Source organism: Anopheles stephensi, chromosome 2 (genome assembly GCF_013141755.1).
Source record: "Anopheles stephensi strain Indian chromosome 2, UCI_ANSTEP_V1.0, whole genome shotgun sequence".
Taxonomy (NCBI): Eukaryota; Metazoa; Arthropoda; class Insecta; order Diptera; family Culicidae; genus Anopheles; species Anopheles stephensi.
This window is the reverse complement of record NC_050202.1, coordinates 26,451,308-26,478,481: the sequence shown is the minus strand read 5'-3', so window position 1 is coordinate 26,478,481 and position 27,174 is coordinate 26,451,308. Positions and strand designations below refer to the sequence as shown.

The following is a 27,174-nucleotide window of genomic DNA, read 5'->3' as shown; positions in this document are numbered from 1 at the left end:
CAGAATCATTTTTTTAGTGCTTGGACAATTTCTAATTACCTCTAGAATAAAGACAACTCAGTCAATGTCTGTACTTAATTGATTTACTGCAAAAAAAACGATAGACAGTCGCTAACGACGCTAGGAATCGCTAGGACACAGTGTCTTGACACAAAAAAATCTCCAAAAAGTCTCTTTTTTTCAAATTCGTTTTTATTTAAGAATTTTTAAGATAACATTAAAATTCCGGACTCTTACAGTCCACTCTCCTGTTCAAACAAACATGCACACACCCCATCATGACAGCCAATCCTAAGACGAATGAGTGATCTTTATTACGATTAGCGCCTTCTCGTCCAATCAGGCAGCACAAAAAATTTAATCCGTTAATAATGCTCCCGATTGGTGCGGGGGGGGGGGGGGTGAGGGTGGGTTTGGGGTAGAGTTATAAATTCTCACACCCTTCTCTCCCGTGGGATATAGCTGGGGATGGGGTGGTTCGCATCTCCACCACCGCCTCTCCAGGGAGCAGCATCAATTAGTGAAAGCGAACGCGCTCTGTCAAGAACTCGCTCCTCTCTCACTCGCAGGCAGTAGGCCACTGGTGGTGAGTGGTGCGCATGATCGAGACGGTGTTTTGTTCTAAAAGGAGCTTTATTGCGCACTCGCTCTCTCTCTCTATCTCTCTCACACACACACTGACGGTTGGAGCCGGTGCAGTGCATGCATTACGCGAACGAGGTTGGGTGATTTGAACGATCGCGTGTGCACGAACCTCGACCAAGCAAACGAACCTGTTTTGAATTTCGAAAAGAGTTTTGTGTTATTTTTAGTACGCTTTCAGAAAGCTTCTTTTAATATAAACTAATAAATACATGAAACGAGTTTTTTCAATAATCAAATAAATAAATGCTTTCAATAGTTTTACCCCAACCCCTTATCAAATGATGACGAAAAAAGGGAATAGCGTTGTACATTCGTCACCGGAACCTTCCATCATTAGTACATCATCGTTAATAGTACAGGCCATTACGGGAGAGAGACAGAAAAAATGAACCATCGTACTCGTGCGCGCGTTTGCCGGTTCGAGTTTAATCGCAGGAAGGTTACCGTGTGACCTTAGACCTCGAATTATTCCACCAGCGGCGGCGGTCGAGCTGTTGGAGAATTGCAGATGCATTTCGTGCGCTGATTTATCGCATCCGCGGGGTGGACGTGCGCGCGCGCGGTGATGATTGGCTGTGTAATGGATGGTTTTGAATGGAACTGGGCAATTTCGTTTGCACTTTGTGCACACGGCAGCGAGAGAGTGAGCTTTAGTGGGATGTAGACAATTGTTTATGGAGATGACGTTTTGTGTTAAGCAAACGTTTCTGTTACGGATTGAAATTTTGTCCACAATTTGGTCGGTTATTTATGCGTTACAACCGTTATGCGACAGCTTATGCGAAGGAAAAGGCAGCGAAAGTATAATCCTAAAAACAAAGGTTCCATTTTACGCCTGTCTGAACGGATTTGTTTTGGAAGTGGAAGTTTGTTCGTTTGTTTTTTGGACATTGCATTGCACTGTATTTGTGTTGCCATGGTTTAATGAATTGCCGCCATCGATTAACGAAGTGTAACCACTATGGTGTGGCTGTACTACTCTCTCATACACACTCTGTACACAGGTGTCCAGTGCTTAGCCCTCCAGTGACTAGTGAAACCGATCGATATAAGTATGTGATGGGCGGGGAGTGGAAGTTCGCAAGTTCGCTTTGGCAGGTTGGAGCAGGCCCGGCCTGGCAGGCGATTTCATGGTTGATGCAATTTTTCCGTCCCTCCCCACCACATCCCACCTGGCTCCTTTCCACACGTCTAAATCCATAACCGTATCATATTCGTTCATAATTGCAGCCCCGTACCTCGCGCACACAGCTTTTGTTCGATGCATTTTAGTGGCAAATGCAGCGTGGTGAAGCAAATATGCCGAAAGGAAAAACAAAGTGTATAACAGCCATCAACACACACACACTAGCGAATGGGCGTGTTATGGTGGAGAGGTGGTTGCGATCACCCGATCGCCGGTGTTGGAAAAGCAATTTTTCATTGGAACTAAAAGAAATGCTCCGAAAAGTGGACGAAAAACATTTTCGAGTGTCCGGTTGTGTATGCTGTAGCATGTGTGAGAGTGATGATTTTCCTTCCCGTTTTGGTTACTTCACTTGTGGTTTAATGCTCTTTTTGTCCTTTTTTTTCTCTTTACTTCGATCTTTCATTGATGTGTTGAGTAATAGATTTTTTTTCTGTGCCGCCCTCCGTGTGAGAGTATATTTATTTTGGCACAGTTAAATGAACCACCCGAATTGGGGAGGCACGTGTTGAACCACCCGTCACTGACTGAGATTGGAGAGGAAGCTTTTCTTCTTAATTTGTATAGCCATCCCACCACCCTCTCACCTCACTCTCCTCAACCTTTATTGCCAGTAGATTTGATCGATTTGTTGCAATTTTCCGATGGCTTAACTGCTGCTGCTGTTTGCCAGTTTTTCCTTTTACCTCACACGTATTACGAATGAAGCTCGATTTCATCTTGTTACTTCCCGGGAAAACGAGACGCGTTTTGATTGCCTTTATCGATCGTTTCGTTTGGACGGATTTTCACTGGAAAAATTCGCGTGCTGCTAGTTGACGATGGTGGTGGCATAATGAGAAGTAGGTTTTGCCAAAGCAAATTGATTGAAGTATGAGACGAGATTTTGAAATTCGTAGAAATATAGATTTTCGTATGCTTTAAGGTTTTTTGTATTTATCCAATCCATATATTTGGATAAAAATATGATGCAAGCAGGACCGGGGTTCAAATCTCATCTGGGCCTTTCCCTCATAGTGACTATTCAACTATGCGATATCAATAAGTCTAGTAAGCCAGAAATGGCAGGCATGAGTCAAGAGGTCTTTAGGCCAAGAAAGAAGAATATTTAGGTATTTAGATAAAAGCTTATTAATTTGTTTTTTAATTTTTGGATTTGGTCCTTGTTTGTAAAAAGGGCTTATATTTGTAGAATATATTTGTTGCCTTCCACTGATGTGGTCGAATAGAGAGCATTTGGTAACGTACATCCCAAACAATACAACCAGTCAGGGAGCACTTTTATTCTACTTATTGAGTTATATAGCCAGTAAGGGATTTGGTAAGGGATTCTCAACAAGAAAAAACTAACACTTCAAAACATCAAATTGTTTGCCATTTTCGTAGCATTTTTTAATTAATTTTAATATCGGCTCGTACTATTGCCTTTTATTAGCTCATAATACATAATCTTCAGATGATCCTAACTGTTTTCAAATATCTATTTTGTGAGATAGATTGTTCAGTTTCGAGGGTAAAACTCAGTAATCTAAACGGTAGCTTTAATAACTATTTTCTTGCTAGTGGAATTTTCGGTGAAGTATCTCGGCTAAACAGTATCAAGTCATAGACCAGAAAATTTGACCAGACACTAAAGAATGTTAAGCCACATCAAAAGAAGGTTATCTGGGTAGTAGAATAATGTTAAAGTTAAATCATTGTATCAGAGGTTCTTCAACGAATTTATCAACTGTCATTTGCTTTAATAAATTCAAACTTACCCCTTCACCCAGGTTATCTAGCAGGCGTAGAACCTGATTCCTTTTTCAAACTAGCATAATTTTTCATCCACTTGACAATTTCGTTTCCATTGTCTGAATGAAGTGACCCACACAAGTCTTGAATAATAGCTCCCAAACTGAGGGCTACTGTCAGCACATACAATCACTTTTGTGTTCTTGCTACCGAATCCAGTTTCGCGGGCAGCATTAAGTTAAACGAAACCACATGCGCACAGGTGAAATGTGAAGGCAATGATGAAAAAGTGTCTAATTTGCCTATTTTGTTGCCTCTCGTCGTGTAAAAAAGGGAAACCCCTTTTTTGGATGATGCAGCTGAGCGAAGGGGTCCCCACTAAATCGCTTTCCTACCGTTCTTATGCACTTCATGCCGGTGCTACTGGGCTGGGGATTAAAAATTATAGCTTTCGGTACACACACAGCGGGCAAACAATAGCGCCACGATTGGACCAAATCAAAGCCCAATCATCTAACGCTTAAATGTGAACGTGGCGAGACACTGTGGTCGACCCAGTGGAAGACGGCGGGTCCTTCAACGATATAGAGCTGTGGATTAATAAAAAAAATTACGGCTGGTGTAGGCTCTTGCTCTGTAGCGCCAATTCATCATTTGAGCATGGGTTTGGAAGTGAACGAGAGCGGGTCATGATCACGTTTTGCTATATTTGATTTAAATGTTTCAACGCTTTAGCGCTTTAGTGCTGAGTTTGGTGGATTTTTCTACTCCACCCGTGTCCGTACGCTGGATAGCTAAATAGTTCGACTTCTTAATGCTGGAGTGATTTAATCAATGAAAATTGCACCCTTTCTGCAGGACTCGCTTACACTTTTGCGCACACGAAATCCAACCTGTGCTCTCAAATAGTATAGTGCTTCGGGGCGTAACTAAATTTGCGCCCATTTGATGGGCAATAATGTTGACGCCTTTGGCAACGCGGTAAAACGCTCTGCCCGCAGGTAGGCAGCTCCAGCTTCTTCAGCGTCATCAGGATGGAAAGTTAAATTAGCGATAATGGGAAAATTGCTCACAATCGTCGTCCAGGGGGCGTGTAGTTGTGTGCCGCGCACATTGAACCCGAACGGAAAATCCCGGCCCACGGTGGTGGTTGGGTCAGATTTCTTTGCGGAAAATTATGCACTCCGGTTGGCTTCTGTTTGTGTGCCGTAATCGCGCAACTAAGGGGTGTTGTTGTTGCTGGAAGACATCTTCACCTGTTTGGTGTTTGGCTTTTGAATGGGAGGGGGGGATTTGGAGGGATATACCCTACGGGACCATATTTTTATGTGGCACGTGCCTAGCTGTGTGGAGCTCCAATTTCAATTTCGTTTGCACCAGCTCTCGCATCCATATTTCCCTAGAGCGCGCGGACCTGCCATCAATATATGGCTTCCGGGCATGTTGTAAGTATGTTTGGTGTGTGTGTGTGTTGCGTGCCATGGCGTTACCAGCCACCGTGCTGAGCATAATTTCATCCTAGTTTGTGCGCTTCACTATGTCTAATTCCATCTTTCCCCGACAGTAGGAAACACTAGAAGAAGTAGAGGTAGAGGCAGACAGCGAAACAGTAACAGCGGCCGAGACTATCCGAGGTCTGGTAGCCAGAGCCACTGTTGTGATTTCTTTATGGATCGTATGTGGTAATACGGTGTGCGGGAAATGTGCAGATTATCCGTAGCATCTCTCTGTCGGTTGCGGTTTGCGTAATGCACCACCGGAGGGTGGGTATCGTGTGGTAAACACACACACATGCACACAGAGAGTGATCCGATTGCTGATCGCTGCAGAAGCCAACATTTGTTTGCTCTGGTAATCGAATGATCAGGCTAAAGATAGGAAAATGAGGAAAATGATGGGAAGAAATTGCGTTTGATGGAAGGGAAAATAAACTTGGATAAAATATTGATAATCGGAGCTATTATTGGATTCAATCGTTCCCGGGAACGTTAGTCGCTTGGTTCGAAATGACAGTTTAACTGACCGTTAGGCATCAGTGGTATCGCTTTTTAAATTTCCCTTAAAAAACGTTTAATTAAATTTAAAATTAATTTCAAAAATCAATTACCTTCTCTGCTTTTTTAATCCTTGAAAGACGTTTTGCTAGTGCTGGTCGTATGGCTTATTCTTTCTGCTTAAAAACTAAACTTATAGCCGGCTTTCGTCAAACCTTTTTTTGTTCAGATATAATAGGGAAAAGATAACACATAACACAGGGTTTTTCAGTTGATAAGGCAATCCATCTGTATTGTACGCTCCTTAGATTGAATGGCAAACAAAGCTAGTTGATATAGAAACGTCGTCAGATGATAGGGAAATCAAATACCTTTTTTGTGATGCCCTCAGATGATATTCTCATAGTAGCTGTTGTTATTGCAAGCACTTATCCGAGCGCTGAAAGGACGTGTACAATATCAACGGCAACTATGACAATATGAACTGAGGACATTGCAATAAAAGGTCTTTGATTTCGTTGTCATATGAAGCCGTTTCCATATCAACCAGCTTTGTTTGTTATTTCATCTAAGAAGTCTGCCATAAAAATGGATGTTATTGCCTTATCAATTGAAAAACCCTGTAATATCGCTATTTATTTTAAAATTTGTCTGCCTTTCTGTGTTGTTAGTATCTGTCAAAAACGTAAAAGAATGCTTCATTTTGATTTTTGTGTAGCAACTTTGTACACAATATGGCGTCAAGCAGTCATAATTAAAATATATTTAGATTTAAAATAAAATATAAAAGTCTGCATAGAATTTGTTTTTATGCATATCTAGGAACATTTCATTTGCAAACTGAATAAAATATACTTAAATGTCAGCTTAAGTCTTCTTAGACCTCCGACAAGCGATAAAAGTGAAAATTGCACGTAAAATGTGAGTTACACATTAGATAATTTATTCTGTTCACGTATAACATAATTTCAAACCCCTTTCTATACTTACCTCTCTATAAAAGAATTTCAAACCGACTTTAAAAAAAAAGTTGAAAGTGAACCAAACTGAACCCAAATCATCATCGTTAACGTTCGTTCCCGTAACGATCGATTTCAAGAATAGCTCCATATACAGAAACAACGTATCAAACGAACCTGATGCATCAAACAATATTATCAAATTAACCAACTCTTGCATCCTCGAGCTGCCGATAATCGGCTTTAACCTATTTCTGGTACTTAAATGTAATAACAGCTCTTAAGGGTTCCACATTATGTCGTATAAAATAATTTACTCTATTAAAATGCTACCCTCTCCTCCTCAAGAGGAGCTGCCTTTGGGCATGGAGATTGGTGGACACAAACATATTTGTTGATGTATTATATGATTGCATCACTTGCGCGCCGTGGCTCGCTCAAACGTTGATGTCGATAAGACAGAGCAGCCCTCACCAGACACGTGAGCCTTATGGACGGTGGTGCAGTGGACCGATAGCGCTTTTCATCACAATTTGCCACAACTTACCACGCATCCGCCACTATGTGGGGTTGTTCCTCACTGCTGCGGATAGGACTGTATCAATTTTCGTACTTATTTCAATTGCTACCATAGCTTGTCACAAGAGAAGCCTTCGTAGCGTTGTTTTTCTTCTGATTGAAGGCGTTAGTTTAGTGTAAACATGATAATGATACTTCATGTGAAGTTGAAGCTGTCTTGAATACTAGCTCCGTCTAACAACTTTGTCGTTTCTCTACCGATAGTAGCGGTAGTAAATGTTGTTCAATTAATGGTAATATAAATTGTTTCTTCGAATAATGTGTGTGTGTTTTTTTCTGCTCAGATCGTTATTAAAGATTTCGAGAAGCAGTTCGATGAGTTCCTGTTGCGAGCAGATATAATCATAACTTTTCTAGCTTGTGGTCGTGTCGCGTTGTCAGTGGTACGCGCGCGGTGGTCGCAAACCGGTGATAATGACGTACCGGAAACGAGTCACAGATTCAACCTGCAATTTGAAATCCCAACCGCATATATCTAATGCCCCCCCCCCCCCCCCTGTATGTGCGTGTGTGTCCCTGTGCATGGCTGTGAAGCTAGCAACGACGTCTGAAGGGGTGTGTACTACTGATCTTGGATTGTCATACGTGCGCCGTTCGACGTACCGGACGTTCTTGTTCGGGCGTTGGGTTTGATTTCTGAAACTGTTGATTGTCGCAATGACGGATGATTATTTCGCCTGGAAGCAGTTGTGATCCAACATTGCTGATTACCGCACGAATGGGTGTATTGGGTTGTAATGAAGTAGCTTGTGCGTATAATGGCCCGTAATTAATTCAAAGCAAATTTCTTGTTCAGCAAATCAGCAAACTAGTAGAGGTAATCATATTTTCATGCAAAAAGATGTATATTTTATCTTGCAAAGCATATTCTTGATGTGAAAAAGTCAGAAGGAAGAGAAAGATAAACATGGTATGACTTCTTTTGCATTTTTGTCTTAGTCTTCCAGACGCCTAGACGTTGTCTCCGCGTTTGGCCAGTATTTCTGGTTTATTTGTTTCTCGTGTGGTAAGCACTTTTTAACAAACAAGTTCCATCACTAAACTCCCCTGTCCGGAGTTGCGTCTCACTACAGCGTTGCCTAGCGATATCTTCCACAAATACTTTATTGCTGCGGCCGAACGCCTTCTGGAGTGGAAACACCTCTTAACTCGTCTCCAGCATCAGTAGTTCTCCAGTGGTCGCACTTTAGCAGACATAGTTTGCAGCTCTCGGGAAGCGGAGAATCAGCTGCGAAGACGCCATCAACAGCAGCTTCATCAAACGAACTCTTACACCTGTGTGCTGCTGCTGTTGCACTCTTCTTAGAGCTCTCTGGATCTCTGCCTGCTCTGGGCAGGGTTGACCGAGCCAGAGTATACGAGCGTATGACGCGTAATTATCTGCACACGACACAGTTTTCCTCCCGACGAGACCCTTCAGCGAGGTAGGCAGAAACGTCTCAACGTTGGAGATGTACCACAGGTACTTTACCGATAGGTTTCGCGCATCGCAAAACCGCATCTCGTATCGGATCGCATGTCATCGTGTCCGCGAAAAAGGGTTGGCCTGGTGTGCGTCGTCTGCACCGTTGCACCTACCCCTCCCAAGAAGGTCACTTAGAACTGACAATTTTGTTTATGTTGCATTTGAAGGAGAGACTTCGATCGATCCATCTGCAGTGTGGCGCGTCGGTTCTGGGTTTGATAATCGCCTCCTCTTCTTCTTCTCATCATTAGCATCGAATGTGAGGTGTCCCATTCGTGTGGTTTTGGCCAGACGCCAGCAGGCAGTCAGGTGCAGCAGTGGTGTTGCACCAGCACCGTCTAATGGATGCACAAATAATGATTTTACCTGACTCGCTGCTGCGGCGCGGTAGTTGGCCGGGTCCAAAACCGGGAGAAAAAATAACATTGCAACTTAAAGTGTAAGGCCACTGCGTTGTGCGCCTCATCATCTCCGCCGCATACGCACTTACGCACCCGTGGGAGCTCGCGAATTGTTCACCACATTGGCACATTGTGCTGTTGAGGGCTGCTGGTATGATGGTGACGGGTTTTGACCATGCTCGGAAGCTTCAGCTCTTGAGTACGTTCCTGAGAATGTCTTCAAACTGCGCTTCAGAATGCAAAGCAGAGAGCCACACGTTTGGGCTGTGTGTGTGTGTGTGCCAATGACCATTAGACGGACCACTACAACCACTCTTTCTCTGTCTCTCTCGCGCGATTAAGAAGCGAAGGTTTTCTAGCGAAGCTGAAGCTTCTTCTCCCGAGCACATCTTAACAATGTTTGTTTTTATTGTTGTGCATTAAGCGAAAGATTCGCTTTTTCGCATAGCGGAAATGGTTTGGACACACGGCCATTCTTGACCACTGGTTGCTGGAACACTGGTTTGCGCGGTCATCGATTTGGCCCGCCGTCAAGAGCTCAACTTGTGCAAACGGACGAGAAGGACAGTTCGGTTTGTTTCTCCCGGGCGCTTCAAGTTGAAGGATTCGTCGCCTGTTTCGAACTCACTCCTATAAACGAAAGACTTCAACGGCACGTTAGAAGACGAACGGAAAATAAAGAACACAAACTTGAAAAAAAATCGATTTGTTGGTATTTTTAAAACGACCTTTTTTTTGGTTGTTGAAACAGGAATAAATTACTTGAAAAGTTCTCCTTAAATATCAGAACCGGCTGCTCTCGCTCGGGTTTCGTTCAAGTGTGGCTGAGGGTTAATCATGGTACAGTTGCCATTTTTCTTGGAATGGCTGGCGCTGGTACTTCACCTCCTGTAACGGGTCGCTTATTAATTGGCGTGTTTCTGCGAGTGTGTGTGTGTGTGTGTGCCCCATTCGAATAGAATCAGATCATATATTACGGGTGATTTGTTGCACGGTGGAACTTCGCCGGACGATAGAATTCCTCGCAGTCGATTAATCTCGTCGGCAGTAGTAGGAAGGTGTCAGGCTGTTAGCTACATCGCTCAGCATCACTATTATTGATGTCAGCACGGGCAATTGATAGAAACACCTATCGGATGTGCGTGTGTATGTGTGTAGTGAGTTGATCCTCCGGCCCGGTTTACGTTTGATGTATAATTACGAGCAAATTGGCAAGCACACAGGTTCTGGTGTGGGCAGACACTGAAGCAGTCCGCGTGCGCAAGGTCATCATCGCAAGGGGTGAAAAAGGTAAAGGTCGAACGTGTGTGCGAAGGAAGGTGCGAAAGAATGTTGCTCTTGGACAGGAGAAGTTGAAGCTGTTTTAATGAGATGTTTTGGGAAGTTGGGGGACAGGACGTAGTCATGTAGATATCTCCTTTTTATTGTTTTTCAATCTGATGTGGATTATAGGGCAACCTACTTCCAGGTTTTTTTTTGATAGTGTTGGGGTGGTTAACAATCCACCGGTAACAGGAAATCTGCATGCTGCACCTCATCTGCACCTAAGCTTCAGCCAGGAAACAATAGAAAAAAGTAGATTATTTTCTTGATTGCACCTTTTTCTGTCATCGTTGATGTTTTGCTGCACCTGCATGTAGGGATAGTAATAATCTTGAGCGTGCTCTGGACGAGTTTTCCTTTTTCGGTCATGCAATTGTTCCTGCCATGGAGTTGTTTGTTTTTCCTCCTCTGCACAGAACACCTGATCTCGGATGCACACATATACAGAAAAAGGTAACAACAACCACTGCAATATATTGATCATCATTGCAACCGGCCACAGCAGGGTAGGGAAGTAGTTATTTTCAAGATTCATCATTTTTAATAGAAAAGCGACCATTTCGGTACCGTGCTCTCTAGTCGCTTCGGTGCGTTGTAGTAGTAGTTTTTGCTGGGGGATGATTGGGGATTTTTTTTTCTGGAACAAGATGTGTAAGTGTGCAAAAAAAAACCCCAGCCCAGATGCAATGATGGTGGCGAGTACGCTACACACCGGAAGACACGTTTCGTGTGGTGGTCGATGTGGCCGAGGCTAATCATGCGCGTTTCTTACCCCTCAGATGCATACGCGATGCAGTGATTGAGTTTGAGATTAAACTTTCTTGTGCTCTGATACTATTGCCATTTTTTTCCCGCTCCATAACTCATCTGCTGATCAATAATGTTACATTCGAGATGATATTGCATAAATTGAGAGCAAAAATAAAGCGGGCAAAAAAAAATGAAACTTGTACACCGTGATCTTCTTCCTTGTCGAACGCAAGCTAATCACTAAAAGGTAATTACCATCCTAACCCATCACCACGGCGGGAGCGTTGAAGTTACATTGGGTTTGTTACTCAAAGCAGGCAATTACGCGATCATCGCGCGATGGTTGTGAGACGAACGATAGAGGACACACATATGTGGTGTTGTTGTTGTTTTTTTTTGGGTGATCAAAGACGAAGGTTAAAACACGTTCAGTATCACCGGGAAGTTTGGCTCGAAGGGGAATGACTCGATGTTATAAACAGTGATACAAAAAAAGGTTAACTCTCTGTCTCTATTTACACCACATTACAACAAGCCACGCTAATAATCTCGATGCACAGTCGGCAATCGAACAAGGTGCAACGGTTTGCTGCAGCTTCTCCAGATGACACGGGCTCCAGTTGACGGGATAGAGCGGGATTAATTGCTCTGAAATCATACCGAAGCGTAACTTTTAACGGGTTCAGAGAGGCGAAAGAAGAAGAAAAAAAGTAGGATCTTTATACGATAGAGCCACACAGCCCGATGGTGTATAAGGTGGTGGTGGTGGTGGTGTGGTGTTTGAAGATGCTCATTTTCAAGCCCATAATCAATGCGATGGTGCGCGCACACTCTTATTATATACGGCGCGTCGTCGGGCCAAACGTCAATTAGACTGTGAGCACACACACACATACGTGGTACGCGTGGTGTGGCGCCACGATGAGGTGTGTGCGATTTGGTTCCACACTTCTAGGCACTTCGGCGGCGACCCTAAGCATTTCGCGGCGTACCATGATTGGGGGGGGGGGGGGGGGGGGGGGGATGTGGAAGATGAGTGTCCTCTTCAAAGTCGCTTAATGTCTTTTTAACAATATCCATACGGAGACGTGTTTAAGATGCGCGTCAGTTCATCATAATTAGCCTGTGCGCGCCTGGTTGCAGGGGCAAGTCTAGATGCAAGAGACATGGAAAGGAAGCAGAGCAGAATACAGCAAATCCCCGCAGTACGCCATACTCGATATACGCGATTTCGCAGTACGCGCTTTTTGAGAAAATGACATTTCTTTGCGTTTACCGTAGCTGTTTGAATTCTGGTTGGACAATTTTCCTCTATAGAGTTTTCAATTCGCAATGTTAAACCGGTGGACGATGAGCACGCGGGATTATTTCGATTCGCTTAAGAAACGTTCGATTGTACTTCGAACCAGCTGATATTGCTGCTGTACGACAATAGTCTGTTGGATATTTTGCACATTTTTTGCACAAAAAAAAGCAACGGAAAGAAGTGTGCTATAACAATAGCAGAAAAGCAGAACATCATCAAACAGTTCGAAAGTGAAAAAAAACTGTATCAGCAATAGCCCACGATATAAAAAGACCACAATCAACAGTGCGGTCTGTCGTGAAACAAAAGCATACTCTTCTTAATTCTGGGAAAGGAGCTGCAATGGGAACGCGAGTACGAAATAAGCTCATTGAACATACTTGAAATAAAATTTTGAACTACATTTGTTTAGAGTTATTAGTTTACTCATTTTAGATAAGTTTTAATATAATTCTTAAGTAAACTGAAATGAACGCCTAATGGGATTATTTTTTAACAGGTTTAAGTTTTAATTCTTCATTTATAATTATTTTTCAACTCCTTAATTTGATGTATGAACAAAATGTCAAAGGAAATTCGATATACGCGAAAATTCCAGATACGCGCGAGAGTTCGGTCCCAAACATTAGCGTACTACGGGGATTTGCTGTATATAAAAAGCTTCCGCTTCTGTTGTTGGAAGGACTTTGATTTTTACTAAGATAATGCAAATGAATTGTTGCAATATACTTTCTGATACTTGATATGGTACATAATATAACTGCTATTTTTGTAAACAATATCATTTGGTTGAATAATGAAGTTCTAGATGTAAATCTGGGTCACCGGTTTGGATGTGATTTGAACTCAAAACGTGCTGTGTGGAAGGAGTATTGCCGTTGCTGCTATTTGGCCTGCTCAGCTATGATGTGTTTTGTTGGTGATAAAAGATTGTAATACAGACATTTGAAGCGTAAGATCTTCAGAGATCTCTTGACCTCTAGAGCAAGTTAATGTAGCAAGAGTAAAGATGATCCTGAATCTGAATGATACTGAACCACAATGTATTCTTAAGCGTTTTTCTCTATATCGAGAAATAAATGCAAATATTTCACCCATGCACCAGTAACAGTACCCTCTAAGTGGTCCAGCAGCGATGTCAGCCGATGTCATAGGGCTTCTGGCCCCAATATTCTACCAAGGTTCATCCTGGAAGAGAAAAAAAAACTAATACGGCACGTGTGTGCTACCTTTGCACAGTTGAATATGTTTTCTCTGGGGAGAGCTAATAAAGTGCTTTCGTGTGCAATAATGGACCCAGAGAGGTCAAGTAATACAGGACCTCGATTAGTGTGGATGCAAGCGCCACAGATGATGTGCGCGCGGGTAATTACTTGCGGCTTCCTAAACGATGCCCAGATAAAGGCAGTTAATCCCGTAAAGAGGGAGAGGTTAGTAAATGTGAAGAAGGGCTTTATCATTGTGCGCCTAAGCGGTGACTTGTTGCATTATTCAAGCGAAAAGCGAGAAACCTCAAACTGAACATCAATGCTGAATGGTGGTTTATGATTCGAGTCGTTTACTGGGCAAGCGAAAGACGCGGCTGCCTGGACGTCTGGTGTGTGTTCTACTGATTAGCTCTGTATTGTTCTCGGGGTTTGCGTGCCGTCCCAAGCAAGTCCCAAGGGCGCTTAAGGGGCTTTTTTGAAGGGTTAGCTATTCCATTTTTCTAATGCTTGTCTTTGGATTGTTTTTAAAACTAAAAGCTCACTCAAATCAAGAACAAGAGTTGTTGCAATTTTTTCACATTCTCGAGTAAACCTTTTAGCTCTCGGGCTACCGGATTTTTACACCCTTCTCAGCCGATGTTTTTTTTTTCGTACACAACAACAATAGGGCCATAAACAGTGTATTGCTATTTTGTCTTCGACAGCAAATGAGTAAGATAATCTGAGCCAGTGCACCGTGATGCTCTCGTTTGGAGCCGATTTACATCGTTATCTCTGGTACACATCTGACAGCTAATGGCAGCTGGAGGAGTTACTAGCGAGGTACGCAAGATCGCGATCATCTCACAGGTGTAGCTGATTGAAGGCTGGGGGCTTCCACTTTATCAGCATGTAACAAATCATCGGGAAGAGGAAAACGTTGTGTTTTCTGGTAGTGTGTATAGGAAGTGTCAAAGCGTAAAATTTTAATCCTTGGTTATTAGTTACGAAAGTGTTACTCACAGCCGATAGTTAGTGTAGTGTGGTAACGTCTTTCGCTCGAGGAACTTTATGTATCTTTTATTTCCATCTTCGCCAGGCAACTTACAGCTCACATATTCATTATCATTGAACGTAATAATAAAAGAAGAATGTCATAAAGTTATGTTTGCCCGTTGTGACACGCGATGTATGATGTATGGTGCAATAGCTACAATCAAGCTTTAATACAAATATATTACTGTACGAATAGCGTGCAGAATGAGGTGTGAATTGGCGGCAATCTCGCCAACAACAATCTCGCCCATCGATAGGTGAAGGTCGGTCGGAAGTTTAATTTATTCCATACAAATTTTAACACATTCAACAGCTTTAACACGACTTGCACCATACCGCATAGTTTGGAGTGTTATAGAAGGTTAAATTTATTATAAATACAGTAAATAATGTTTTGCATGTTTTAAGCGTTTTCTCGTTGAAAAGTTATTAGTTACTTTTAACCGTGGGTTTGTTTCGTTGGGAGTCGCCGACTAGCAGCAGCAGCAGTTTGTCGAAATTTCAATGTCGTGAGAATTTTCAATTCCCCGAGCTACGAGAGCACGCACTGCAGGCGAGCTTGTTGCGTTTCAAAATGCAACATTTTCTCATTTGCGTTTTGATTGAGCGTGTAAGCAGGTAGGGGTGTAGCGATTGCTGCTAGAACTGATGGGATTCTAAAGCTCTCGCCCCATCACACTCATTCTTAGACGTCGAAGAGCGTCATTCTTAGACGAAATTACTGTTGGGACGTAGTTGGGAGTAGGCATTCATTCCATAATATTTACATTCTTTTATCGGTGGTTACACAATAACCCCTTTCTCGGTACGCAAAAGGGGGGTTTGTTTGGAGAAGAGTGGTGTGAAGTTTGGTGGGTTTAGAGCTTTGTAAATCAACATGACATCTTACCCATCCATAACATTGTATTTTATGGCATGCTTTTCTTCGACACATTTTTGCATTCTTTTCGCAACTTTGTGTGAGGGCCATTGGATGGTTTTTCTGGACTGCATTTCGTTAGCTTGTTTTTAGAGATAAGTATCGTAGTTATTGACACAAGAAATTATAGAACTTAAAAATAATTTTCCTAAGGAAATCTCACAGATTTTGAAGACTCTCCACTAATAGACGAGTCACTGTGAATCAACTGCATAAGTTAAGCTGCTTCATTTTTTTAACCAGAAATGCATTAAAATATCTTCTCGTTGTATAACGTATGTTATCTCCTCCAACGCGGCTGTTTTCCCCCTGGGGGAGAGGATTGCGTGCATGCAGGATTGCGCCACATCAATTGATAGCCTTCGCATGATTAGCATGACCTGTGTTTGCGAGGAGCAACCGTAATATAATATTCTCCTTCAGCCAGCATTATCCTACCCGCCTGCCAGCAGTTGATTTCATGGCGTGTTGATCCTTCTTCCCTTTGCAGATAATTGGCGTGAAGCAGTATCTAGTCCGGCCGAGAAATTCGACATTCCGCACCGAGTCATCGGGCAGCAGCAACGCTCTCGGTGCGCTGTCCGGCAGCAGTCTTACCGGCAGCAACAGCAACATCAGCAACAGCAGCACCAGCAGTACGGCGACGGTGGGTGCCGCCGGATGCCCTGCCGGCGGTGGCCTGGTCAACGCATGCTCGGCCGCGGGTGTCGGCGGATCGACGGCGGACAGTAGTAGTAGCAACAGCAGCACGGCGCTTGCTGTCCCGGTAGGCTCCACGTCTCCGGGCGCTGTCGCCGTACCGTCCCCGCCGGAATGTGCAATAACGCAGGAGATCCCGGCCATCGAATCGCTGGTGCAGACCAACGGGCGTCCCCTGGAGGAAGTGATCCAACAGGTAAGTGTCGTGTCCCGAAGGGAGGGTGATAGGAAGGCACGGAGGGGTGTTGGGGGATGCGTTACAAATAAAGTGATCCAGAAAAGAACTGTCAGCGGTATGGAGATGGCGTGAAGATATTGGTTCAAGCTGCAAGCTGCTGCTGCTGCTGCTGGGGCTCTTTCGAGATCTTCGCGAAACAGATGCGAAACGGTTCCAGATAAGTAGCAGGTGATTGAGGTTGCTACTTCTTAAGAGACGAAAAAGTTGCAACCGCGATTAGTCCAATTATGCACACTCGAACAAACTCCAAGTTGCAGTGAGCGAGGGAGCGAGAGAGAGAGAGAGAGAAGACCCTGCGCAGCAGGGTGCAGTGACAGCAAGGTTTTCCGCTGCACTTTGGACCTGTCGGACATCGAGTTTGTTCGCGTCCTACTCCTTCCTCTTCTCCCTTCTCTTCGCCATCACAACTTTCACAACCACCACCTTCCACCCGTGCATGTGTCCTACCCAGGTCCTAAGGCGGCCTCCTAAGCAAACCCCTGCCATATGTCCAAGAAACGAATACGACAGGTTTCCATTTTGTTTAAATACGCCGTATTTTTTTTTTAATTCCATCGCGCGCTACACTTTAGCCACCACCTGATGCGATTACACGCAGCAGAGGGCTTCTAGCGGCGTCTGTCATTTGGGAACGATTTTGCATTTTCCCAGCGTTTTTCCCCCAAACCCCAGCTGTGCCAACCATCGCAGGCTCGCGAGCATCCCGTTAGCTAGTGGTGTTAGCCGGTTTTTCGGGGTAATGTATCTACTCCCGGTTCTAATAGGTTGGCCCTATCTACGAATCTGACATCGGCCAACCTGCCGGTGAAGGTCTAGTTTGGCAGGTATCCAGTTGTGAAAATCAATCGAATATGTATCGCGAGGGCAAAAAAGATTACATGGGGAGGGAAAAACGGGTTCGATTTCCTGTTGTTGGCTGCTGTTGCGAGTGGGGTGGAAAAATTAAACATGTTTGATTAGTTGAAACCAAAATGGATTCGTGGATTGCAATTGGCAACGTGTTCAGTGTGACATTTGCATTTCTTTTCCCCTAGATAATAGCCCCTCGAAGACTTGGGGCGCGTGTCACAAATATCCTTCTCGGTTAAAATTGATGATCGCGATTCAATTACATAGGGGTTCAGAACATGGTGTGTCGTTGCTATAAATTTATGGCAACTAGTCCAGGATGTGCAGGCCGTTTGATGCCGGACCGACTTTTGATGCCATGGATGTCAATTTTTAACTCGCCACAGCATAATCTTCATTAGTCTCATCAGCTGTAGAAGAACCCGTAACAAGATCACAAGTCACTGACACGATCCGCCGTCTCAGCCCGGACAGGTTTCACATTCGATGTCGGAGTGATTCATTTTTCCGTTGGCACCTAAAAAGGGAAAATCAACCCACCAACCAGCCAGATGGTGGATCGTGCCAAAATGGATGGAAATCGTTGGTGCGCGATGGAGCAATGCCAGTGTTGCGATATCTGGAGCTCCGGTGTGAGGTGATGAATATCGAGCCCCCCGATTCGATCGGATCGCGGTTACGCGCTCTGCATTATCCGTTTTACATCGGCACCTGTCCGATCTGGTTTATGTCAACGCACAGTAAAGCAAAACGTGCACAGAGCTATCTGTACGCATTATCGTGTCACTGTTGTATCGCGATGCAATGCTGGGCAGAGTTATTTGCTGATTTTATTATTATTTAATCGACACACAACGTCAAACGGGAGGGGGGGGGGGGGGGGTTTGACGTTGATGACGGGTTTGCAAAGAGTTTGTAGTAGCTGCATCTTATTTTCTTCTTCTTCCTCCTATCTCCATGATGTCGCCTATGCATATGAAGCTGCTCGGTACTCCTAGCGCAGCGGGTGGATCGGACGCAAGATAAAGTTGGAAGTGGTCGTGTACCGAGAATAACTAGGTCTCTCAATTAATCTAGTTTGAAAACTCGTTCCACTCGGGATGCAGGACCGGGTGTGTGTGTGTGTGCATGTGCGTGCCCGTGTGTATAGCATTCCTTACTCGGATGTGATCGATATTTAGCGAGATCTAGGTATGATGAAAGCAAGGAAAAAAAATCGAAACAAGCAAAATAAGCACATAGGAGATGATGTGCTTTTGCTGGTGCTGCGGCTGGTCATTTAAAATTCATTGAGATCTGCCTGAGTTTGTCGCATGGTTGATTTTCTTACCACGGAAGGGTGGCCTTCATTTGACAAGAGACATGGGATGGGATAGGACGTTTAACGGTTGGTTAGCGTCATCATACTCGATCGATCGATCTGTCGGCTTTGCGTCAACGCAATGGATGACCGGGAAACATAAGGTGGAGTTTTCCATTCACCTGGACAGTCTGCATACATAGTAAGCCCTTTGCTAATTTATTTGTCAGGCACTTTGATCACATCTATGCAATCTATTCATGGCAGGGTTAGTCTTACGACATCTTCTCTGTATGTTCTGTTATTAATTCTCCTTGTCAAATCTCTCAACAAAATGACAAGATTTGCAGATGTCCTTCTAATGAAAATACTAACCTATCAAGGTTAGACGAGTCCGTTGTGTGGAGTTTTACCAGCCTTAAACTGTGGTGACGTCTCTCTCTCTATATCAATGCTGATGTTTAATACGAGATCGGCGAAGCTTTGAACGATTTCAATAGTTAGATTACTTGCCTTATTAGTGTTTACGAGATTATTACAGGGGTTTTCAGTTGCTAAGGCAATGGCATCCATTTTTATGGCAGGCTCCTTAGATGAAATGGCAAACAAAGCTAGTTGATATGGAAACGGCTTCGTATGACAGGGAAATCTAATACCTTTTATTGTGATGTCCTCAGATGATATTGTCATAGTAGCCGTTGATATTGCACGCAGCGCTGAAAGGACGTGTACAATATCAACGGCTACTGTGAGAATATCATCTGGTCTAAGGAGCCTGCCATAAAAATGGATGCTTTTGCCTTACCAACTGAAACCCCCTATAATAGTCAAACCAGACTGACCCGTTATTAAAAATAAGCTATATTGAACCAACCAGTGTCTTATCATTGGCTCTTTTTTCGAGTTATAGATGTAACTCGAAGTTGTTCTAGTTCCCCAAAAGCAGATCCTCTTAATATTACATAAAAGACTACCCTAAGTGCGAGAATAGAGATGTGATCAGTCGAAGTACTTTGTAGGAATCAAAAATAGCCGAGAGTGTATCATTCACTTTCAACTACCATATAATGTGAGGAAGTAGATGCGACAGCGGCACCGGTCTTCACACGGCAGGACCGGGGTTCAAGTTTAATCTGGGCCGTTCCCCCATAGCGAGGACACTGACTATATTCGAATACTTCTAGTAAGTCGAAAAAAATGGCAGGCATGACCTAAGATACCGTTTGCCAAGGAAGAAGAAGTAGAAGATAACGTAAGGCGTTAGATATTTTAATAGAGATAATAATGATGTTTATTCTAAAAAGGTACATCAGATTATACTGATGGATTAATTTTTCGTTTCGGGTCTGTCCCTGACAGCTTCGTACTTACTCTTATACACATAGCACACGAAGATCTTGAAGAAATCTGGTGTAGCACGAATCCAATCTCCAATCGTAATAGCTAATCTAGCTTCCAAGTCCTCGTTAAATGGAATCATATTCGAAGGGCCCTTAAATTGGCTTCTGGCTAACAATCTGCCAAACCCTATTTCCACTCTCGTAAGAGAACCTTGAAGATTTTTTGATGTCCTATTAATTCTTGGTAGAATTTTGGTAGTATATTAGTAGTGATTTATGAGCGATTTTCGAGTTCGTTCTTCGCTATTTCAATTGACCCAACAAACCTTTTTACGCCCCTACTCAAAACAGGGCATCCGTGGATGATATCCATAAGAAATTGAACGCAGCTTCTCGAAGAAAAACACAACCCTACACCTAATTGTTTTCACTCTCATCAGCAAGGCATACCATACCTCCTTGATGAAAAACAAAGTAGAGGAAAGAGTTAAGCTTACCGCAGATTGCGTTGTTTTTCCGCTCGTATAAGACGGTTCAACGAAGTGGAAATTCATCGATCACTAATCACTTTTTTTCCCGCCACTTTGGTTACCCACCCATCGGTGAACCTGGTCTCACAGAGCGACCAGAGGAATTCGGTTTTTCTACTCGTTCCGGTGCGGTAAGCTGTAGCTCGTAGCGTTCGGTCCTTTCTTTTGGTTGGGCCCCCCCCCAGGCCGGTCTTACGAGCAATGTGGAACAGCGCCATGATGCCATACGAATGATGAGCATACGATGCAATTGATGGATACGTCCCGGTTACGGTTCGAGGGATTCTCCTCCACCTCTTCACCATTACCTTGTGGGAAGGCTTCCCACCGAATGTCGACGTGTCCGTCTAGCGCCCCTTCATCGGAGCACCTTCAGCGTGTTTCGATTTGCCGTGCTTACCTGCCGCAACCCAATCAATCCTTGGCTTAATTTATGATTTATCCGATTCCGAGCGCAAAGAAAAGCCCGGCGAGAGGGCAAAGGTGTGCTGGGCGAGAAATCACAACAGAGTCAGGCTCGGAACGCTGCTGCCGCGCGGCGTTGTGCAGCAGGGCGTTAATTAATGCTCATTAAGATGCCAGCCTTTGCCCTCACTCTCTGACGGGCAAAACCAGGGGGATTCTTGGATTGTATGCGTGTGTGTGTGGCTTGTTCACCTGTTGGCTGCTTTCTGACGCCCTAGTGATTACTGTGCTCTTTTGCCTCATTTTGTTCATCCACCACACAGCGTTCGAAGCCGATACATATATATTGCTTCTTAGGAGGGTGATTTCTAAAGACCCCCATCAGTAGTAGTAGTAGTAGTAGTAGTAGCAACAGTATGTCTGATTTTCTAACAAATTGGCAGCAAGCGCGCGTGTGTGTGTGTGTTTCTCGCCCTGATGAATGTTAGATGGGGATTATTCGGGAAGGCGGTACCCGCCGTAATTTCAAAATTGAGGTACGCCTGTGAGGTATGCAAGGTGCGTGGCATCTGTTAAATTATGCTTCCAATTACCGACAAATGGCACACTCTAGCACCCGTAAGTAGAACAAACGTACAAAGATCATTGGTATTTCGCATGCGCATAGATGAGAATGAGCTTTTTTAACTGTGCTTCTTGATTGCAGCACTAGCACTGACGCGGGGGGCTATGGGTTAGTGGCGACGAGGAGTGGCGAGAAAATTGGTGACCCCGCGCAAACACACATACACTCGCGGGCAAGACCTTTCACCGTCGTATCCCACCGTCTGTCGCTTCCATATGAGATATCGATCAAACTGCGCGTGGTGCATAATTCTAGTGATTTGCGCAGGTCTTGGGCGACGAACCTTCTCCTCGATTCCGAACCTTGTCGTAACGTTCGTTCGCGGCTTTGTGGAAGATTGCGTTCCCAAGCGAGGGTTTTGGTTGTGCTGTGCTGGAGGACAGTGCAAATGTCATCGTGACAGCGAGCGATTGCAAAACTCGGTGGATTTATGATAGAATTGCAGGGAGAGTCGCCTTATGTCATATGCATATGAGTTTTATTTTGTTGTTGTGTTTATTGACCACCAACGTTACCTTGACCATGATGCGTATATTCTACCGGCTATAGGTCCTTAACAGCGACCTCAATAATAGGGCTCACTCCTCCATAGGGTTGGCTTCTTGTGGTCAGTTGTATCTCTCCCAGTCGCTTCCGTTCAATTGAAGCTAATTGATGGATTAGACTGTCGTGATACAACGGGGAACTTACTGACCACTTCCCGATGCCCTTCGCAAAACAAAAGGGTAAATTCAACATAATTGAGACGTGTGTTGTGGTACCGTATATTCCCGACGACCGTTGCTACACAAAGTGAAAGGTAATTTCTCGAGGTCTCTTCCCTTCTCTTGCATCCTGATGCTGCACTGCTACAGTTCCATTGTTGTTTTGGTTAATTTTTAACGCCTTGAACACACGGATTGAAGGCTTCGCCGCGGTAAAACGCGGTTGTCTTCCTTTTTGGAGAAAACGGTTCCGCCCATCTATAAAGCCGGTGGTTGATCACCATTTCGATTACGTTTTGTTTGATTAAGAGCGAAATAAATTTATTGTCCCACCTCTCATGGTCAAGGATTCTGATCGTATTCGCTACCCCGATGAGGAGAAAGGTTTGACATTTCGCTTAAAGCTTTTTACCACTTTTTACAGAAAGATTGTGTTGAAGCAAACTATTTTTACATAACCCACTACTTACGGTTGCAATGGTAAAAATACTCCCAACAAAATGTTTAAAAGTTTGCCCGTTTTTTGTTGTCCACCAGGAACATTTTCACTAGTCGTCGTCCCTCTTACCACCAGCAACTAGCAATCTCAACTCTCGCATTAACGATGTGTGGTGGCTCGTGTGGTTGTTAAGTGCTCGTTACGAAGCGGCCACTGCAACAAACCACGAACACCGTGTCCTAGCCCGAGCGACCGGAAATTCCTCCACCTAGATTAACGATGATGAAACATGAAAAAACATGGCGAAAAAAAAAATGCTGAACTGCTTTAGGCATCCATCATCAGCGCGTCACATCGTCATTTAAGGTGTAAAGCGGTGCAGCAGCTACAGAAGCAAAAACAAAATGAAAATCTAGCCCTCAAAAGAAAGCGAAAATGGCTTATCCACAACACACATTACGGGGGTCGTTGAAGAGTGTTCTGTTTTTTGTTTGGCCTCACTTGTCATGTAGATGATAATTGTTTAGCATACCGCCTTTTTTCCCTGCGTGTAAAACGTGCGATTAAAAGCGAAATAAAATCCCGTAACGCGGCCCCTAATGGCAAACGGGGACGAATTTAATTTCGCTGCTCTGTGGTGGAAAGTCCTCGGTACAAAGTAGTTTAATTAATTTCATGCTGTTAATCGAGGATGCCAGCGGGAAGGCTCTACATGCTCTAGTTTTATCGCGCACAAAAAACAATGTTACAAGCAACACAAACACTATTTTTATCCTTCTATCGAGTGAAGTCCAGTCTATAAATACAAACCTGATCATTAGCATTAAATGTTGTAGCATTTTATGAATCCTTCAGCAGCACCCACTGCACAACGCAGGTGCAACTGACAGCACTTGATCTCGGCGATCGTGCGGCGGCCACAAGGTACAGAACAACACCAGATCGCACAGATCCGCACCACGAAGACAGTAATTTCCGATAATCTCCCAGGAAAATAAAGACTCTCCATCGCACGGTAGCACCGGCAAAACCGGCAGCGGCAGCGGCAGCAAAAGTTGCCCCGTGGGCTATAAATGGTGCTCAATTGTGTACCGGCTTTTTGTCGGCTGGCTGGCTGGCGGTGCGAGAGAACAACTTTTACAAAGCGTAGATATTCTAGCCCTAAGACATGCTAAAGGCGGTACGGCTTACAACGGGAGCGAGAGGAAAATACATTACAATTGGCTATGATCCGGTCGTCCTTCCAAGGAATGCGATGCATGATGCATGTTGGTTGGTCCTAATAATGTTTCGGTAGCGTTGATCCTTAGCGCTACTTTGACTATCTCGTAATGATAGGGGTCCGCAAAGAGCGCCGTGTGGCGCAATCGGTAATGACAGGAAGAGCTTAGGGTTAATTAATTGGCACCGGCGGTTGCTACCGGTGAAGCTAACTGATTGCTGTACGTACCCGGCGGGCGCTAGATTAGCTTCTAATGAAACACGTTTGTGTTCATGTTTCTGCAACATAAGTATGATGGCGGGGTTTGTGAAGTTGATGCATTTTTTTTTGCATACCATTCCAATTGGTTAATGAATTTTTGTATAATCTTCAACTTTTAAGGTGCATTGGTAGGAATCTCTATTATAAAGACTCTGGTCATTTTTCTCCGTGAAAGAGCTCACAAAAATTCTGCGATAGCTCGGAAATCTGGAATATCTCGAAGACTTTCTTCTTTAAATGTGTCTAGATGCTTCTCTTCTTTTGTTTTGGCCTAACGACCCTCTATTACTCTGACTCTGAGGTCATGCCTGCCATTTCTGGTTTACTAGACTTATTGTTACCGTATAGTCGGATAGTCAGTCCTCACTATGGGGGGACGGCCCAGAAGAGATTTGAACCCTGGATCCCGGTCCTGCCGTGTGAAGATCGGTGCCGCTGTCGCATCTACCACCGGGCCGCCCGGGATCTAGATGCTAACATACATTGATAATGTTGTAAGAAGATATCGTTGATGTTTTGTCTGTTGTTTTTCACCAAGATAGCTAAGCTCGCCCAGATCCCGGTATACGTCTAAAATATAGATATAATTTTCTGTCTACATTCTGTCTGTATTCTATATGTTTGTGTCTTCTGTCTGTTTAGTTGTTTCCACAAAAGAACTAGCATAAATTCTGAAATATCACTAAAATCCGGGAACTTCCTTCTTTAAATGAATTTATAGACATATAGTACATTGATAATGTTGGAAGTTTGGTCTTAGATATATTGGCGCTGCTTTGAAGCAGATCAAAGTTTATTGTTTTTCACTGAAGATAGGGCAGTGGAAAATTAATTGAAGATTACGTCTTGCACTGTAGATACTTATCAAGGGATCAAACGTAGCCAAAATCGGCAGTCTGACTCTGCGCCAATAACGCATCAAAGAGTGCTAATTACTCGTCGAGATTCTTCTCCTTCTTTCTTCACCTAATGATCTCTTAAAAGTCGTGCTCATTATACTCATTGATTAGACTCATCGTGAGGACTACCTCACGATGGGGGAACGGCCCATGTGGGGTTTGAACCCCGGTTCTGACGTGTAAGGACCGTCGCACCTGACGCATCCACCACTGGGTTGCCGTAGTCGAGGTTCAAAATAGGCTTTTTCTATAAGCCAATCCAGATTCTGCACGCTAATGTAGACACCCTATGCTGTTAAAACCCAAGGATTTTATCCCTCGCAACTAGCCGCTGCAATGATAAGTTCCTCAAGTTGACCGGTTGCCACAGAAGACATATTGGGTGGGCACAACATGTCATTAGAATGATACCGGACGTTCAAGCCTATAACATGTTCCTAGAATATCCAAACGCTCAGGTAAGGCTCTGAGCGCTTCCTAAGCCGCCTTCAGTAGGTCACGATCAGCTAAGTGATTGTAGTGATGCATGTTAAGTTAGCAAATAAATTGATTCCCCATCCACATGGGTCTGTTATGTGAAAGCGATCAATCTCATCGCGTGATGTACAATAGACACTGCCAAGGAAATATTTTCGCCACAATAGCAGTATTACAACGGTTTGGCTCGCGCTCTCGTCAGTGTGTGTGTGCGTATTTCTTGAAACGTGACGCTACGCCAGCATACATACGACCAGCAGCAGCATAAAATAAATATTTATCTTGCTCGTGCTCGTCTCCATAACCGAGCGTTAGAGCCAACTAATTTATGTGCTTTTCTATTTCACCGTATTAGTGCTGGCGGTGAATGAGATGTTTTGTATCGTTGCTTTCCTTCTTTGCTTTTGCCAAGGATTTAGGGTATCGTATCATGTATATTTGTAAGCATCAGCGTATTATAGCGTGCATGCTGCGCCTGGCTTACTTTACCTTTAGGAAGGTCAGAAAATTAGCAATTCCAAACCGTGGATATCCTCACAGGTGAGCTTCATTTTGCCTATCGGATGTTTGTGTGTTCTTTGCTTTTTTTGGAGCAATAACTTTCCATGCGACTCTTGGAAACATTAGTGAGATACTAAAAATCGGCTCGTTGATCGTTGTTGATCTCCCGCCACAAGGATAGTGTGGAATGCCACCCTCGGCAGTGGGTTGATGAGTTTCGAGTCGAGGTCGCACGCGACTGATGCAGGCCGACAGACAGGAACTTGGAAAAGGAAAGCACACCAAATCTGTGCCAAGGAAGATTCGCACTGCCTGCCTGCTTTGGGAAGTTTGCTGCCAAGGGTGGCAAAGTGGCTCATTAGCATACGGTCTCTGGCAATTATGCGAAATTGTGGCTGCGTAATTTTCACCATCTCACAATGGTGATGCGTTGTCGAAGGGATAGCAATAAAATTAACAAAAAAAAAACTCTTGCTCAGCAACATGCGCCAATCTTCGCGCGAAAGGAAAACACAAATATTGATGAATAAAATGTGTAAAATTTGTCACCCTGTGAAAACTGCATTTGACTGCATTTTGGCTGCACACTAGTGTGTGACATTCCGGTGGTGCTGTGGGAAGTTACAATTGTGCAATTAATGTCTGATTGCAGTGAAAACACAACAAACCCGCCTAGAAAAAGCGCAAATGTTGCGCGTTTGTGTACAGCAGCAAGTACAGTCGGAGGATCGTTGGGGCCTGCAGTAGCTGCTCATTCACTTTGGCGGAGTGTTGCAGGGTATCTTTTTTTGTGCAGTTGAGTAAAAAAAAAGCTCAGCTTGAAGCGATTTGTGTGTACATTGTAGCTTAAAAGACGGATCCATCTGATCTCTAGCAACAGCCAGGAGAATGGCAATAATTGTGCACGATTGCATGCCCGACGATCCAGTGTTTAGTTTGCGCTTTGTACCTTTTCTACTCGTTACACCACCCGGGACAGCAGCAGAGGATGTACGGCATTTGGTGGAATCTGTTTAGTTTTATAGGATCTGTTACATGAGCGGTGACTGTTTGCCGCCGTCGTCATTGCGACTTGTGCTAAATGGGCAAAAAAAGCACCTTTTTGGTGTGGAAGTGTCCGCTTCAAAAACGAACTTTGTTTTGCGTGTTTTAAGACAGGAAAGTCCACACACACACACACA

At 44.0% G+C, this 27,174-nt stretch overlaps 1 protein-coding gene across 2 annotated transcripts in view; it reads left to right on the top strand.

Moving 5' to 3' along the window:
• The window catches only part of LOC118505947 (RNA-binding protein fusilli-like), a 73,796-nt gene that overhangs the window by 26,131 nt on the left and 20,491 nt on the right, over positions 1-27,174 (top strand). For both annotated transcript variants that reach the window (XM_036042471.1, XM_036042472.1), the window contains one exon: positions 15,995-16,399. In XM_036042471.1, coding sequence (XP_035898364.1) covers positions 15,995-16,399 — 405 coding nt within the window. The remainder of the gene's footprint in view (positions 1-15,994; positions 16,400-27,174) is intronic.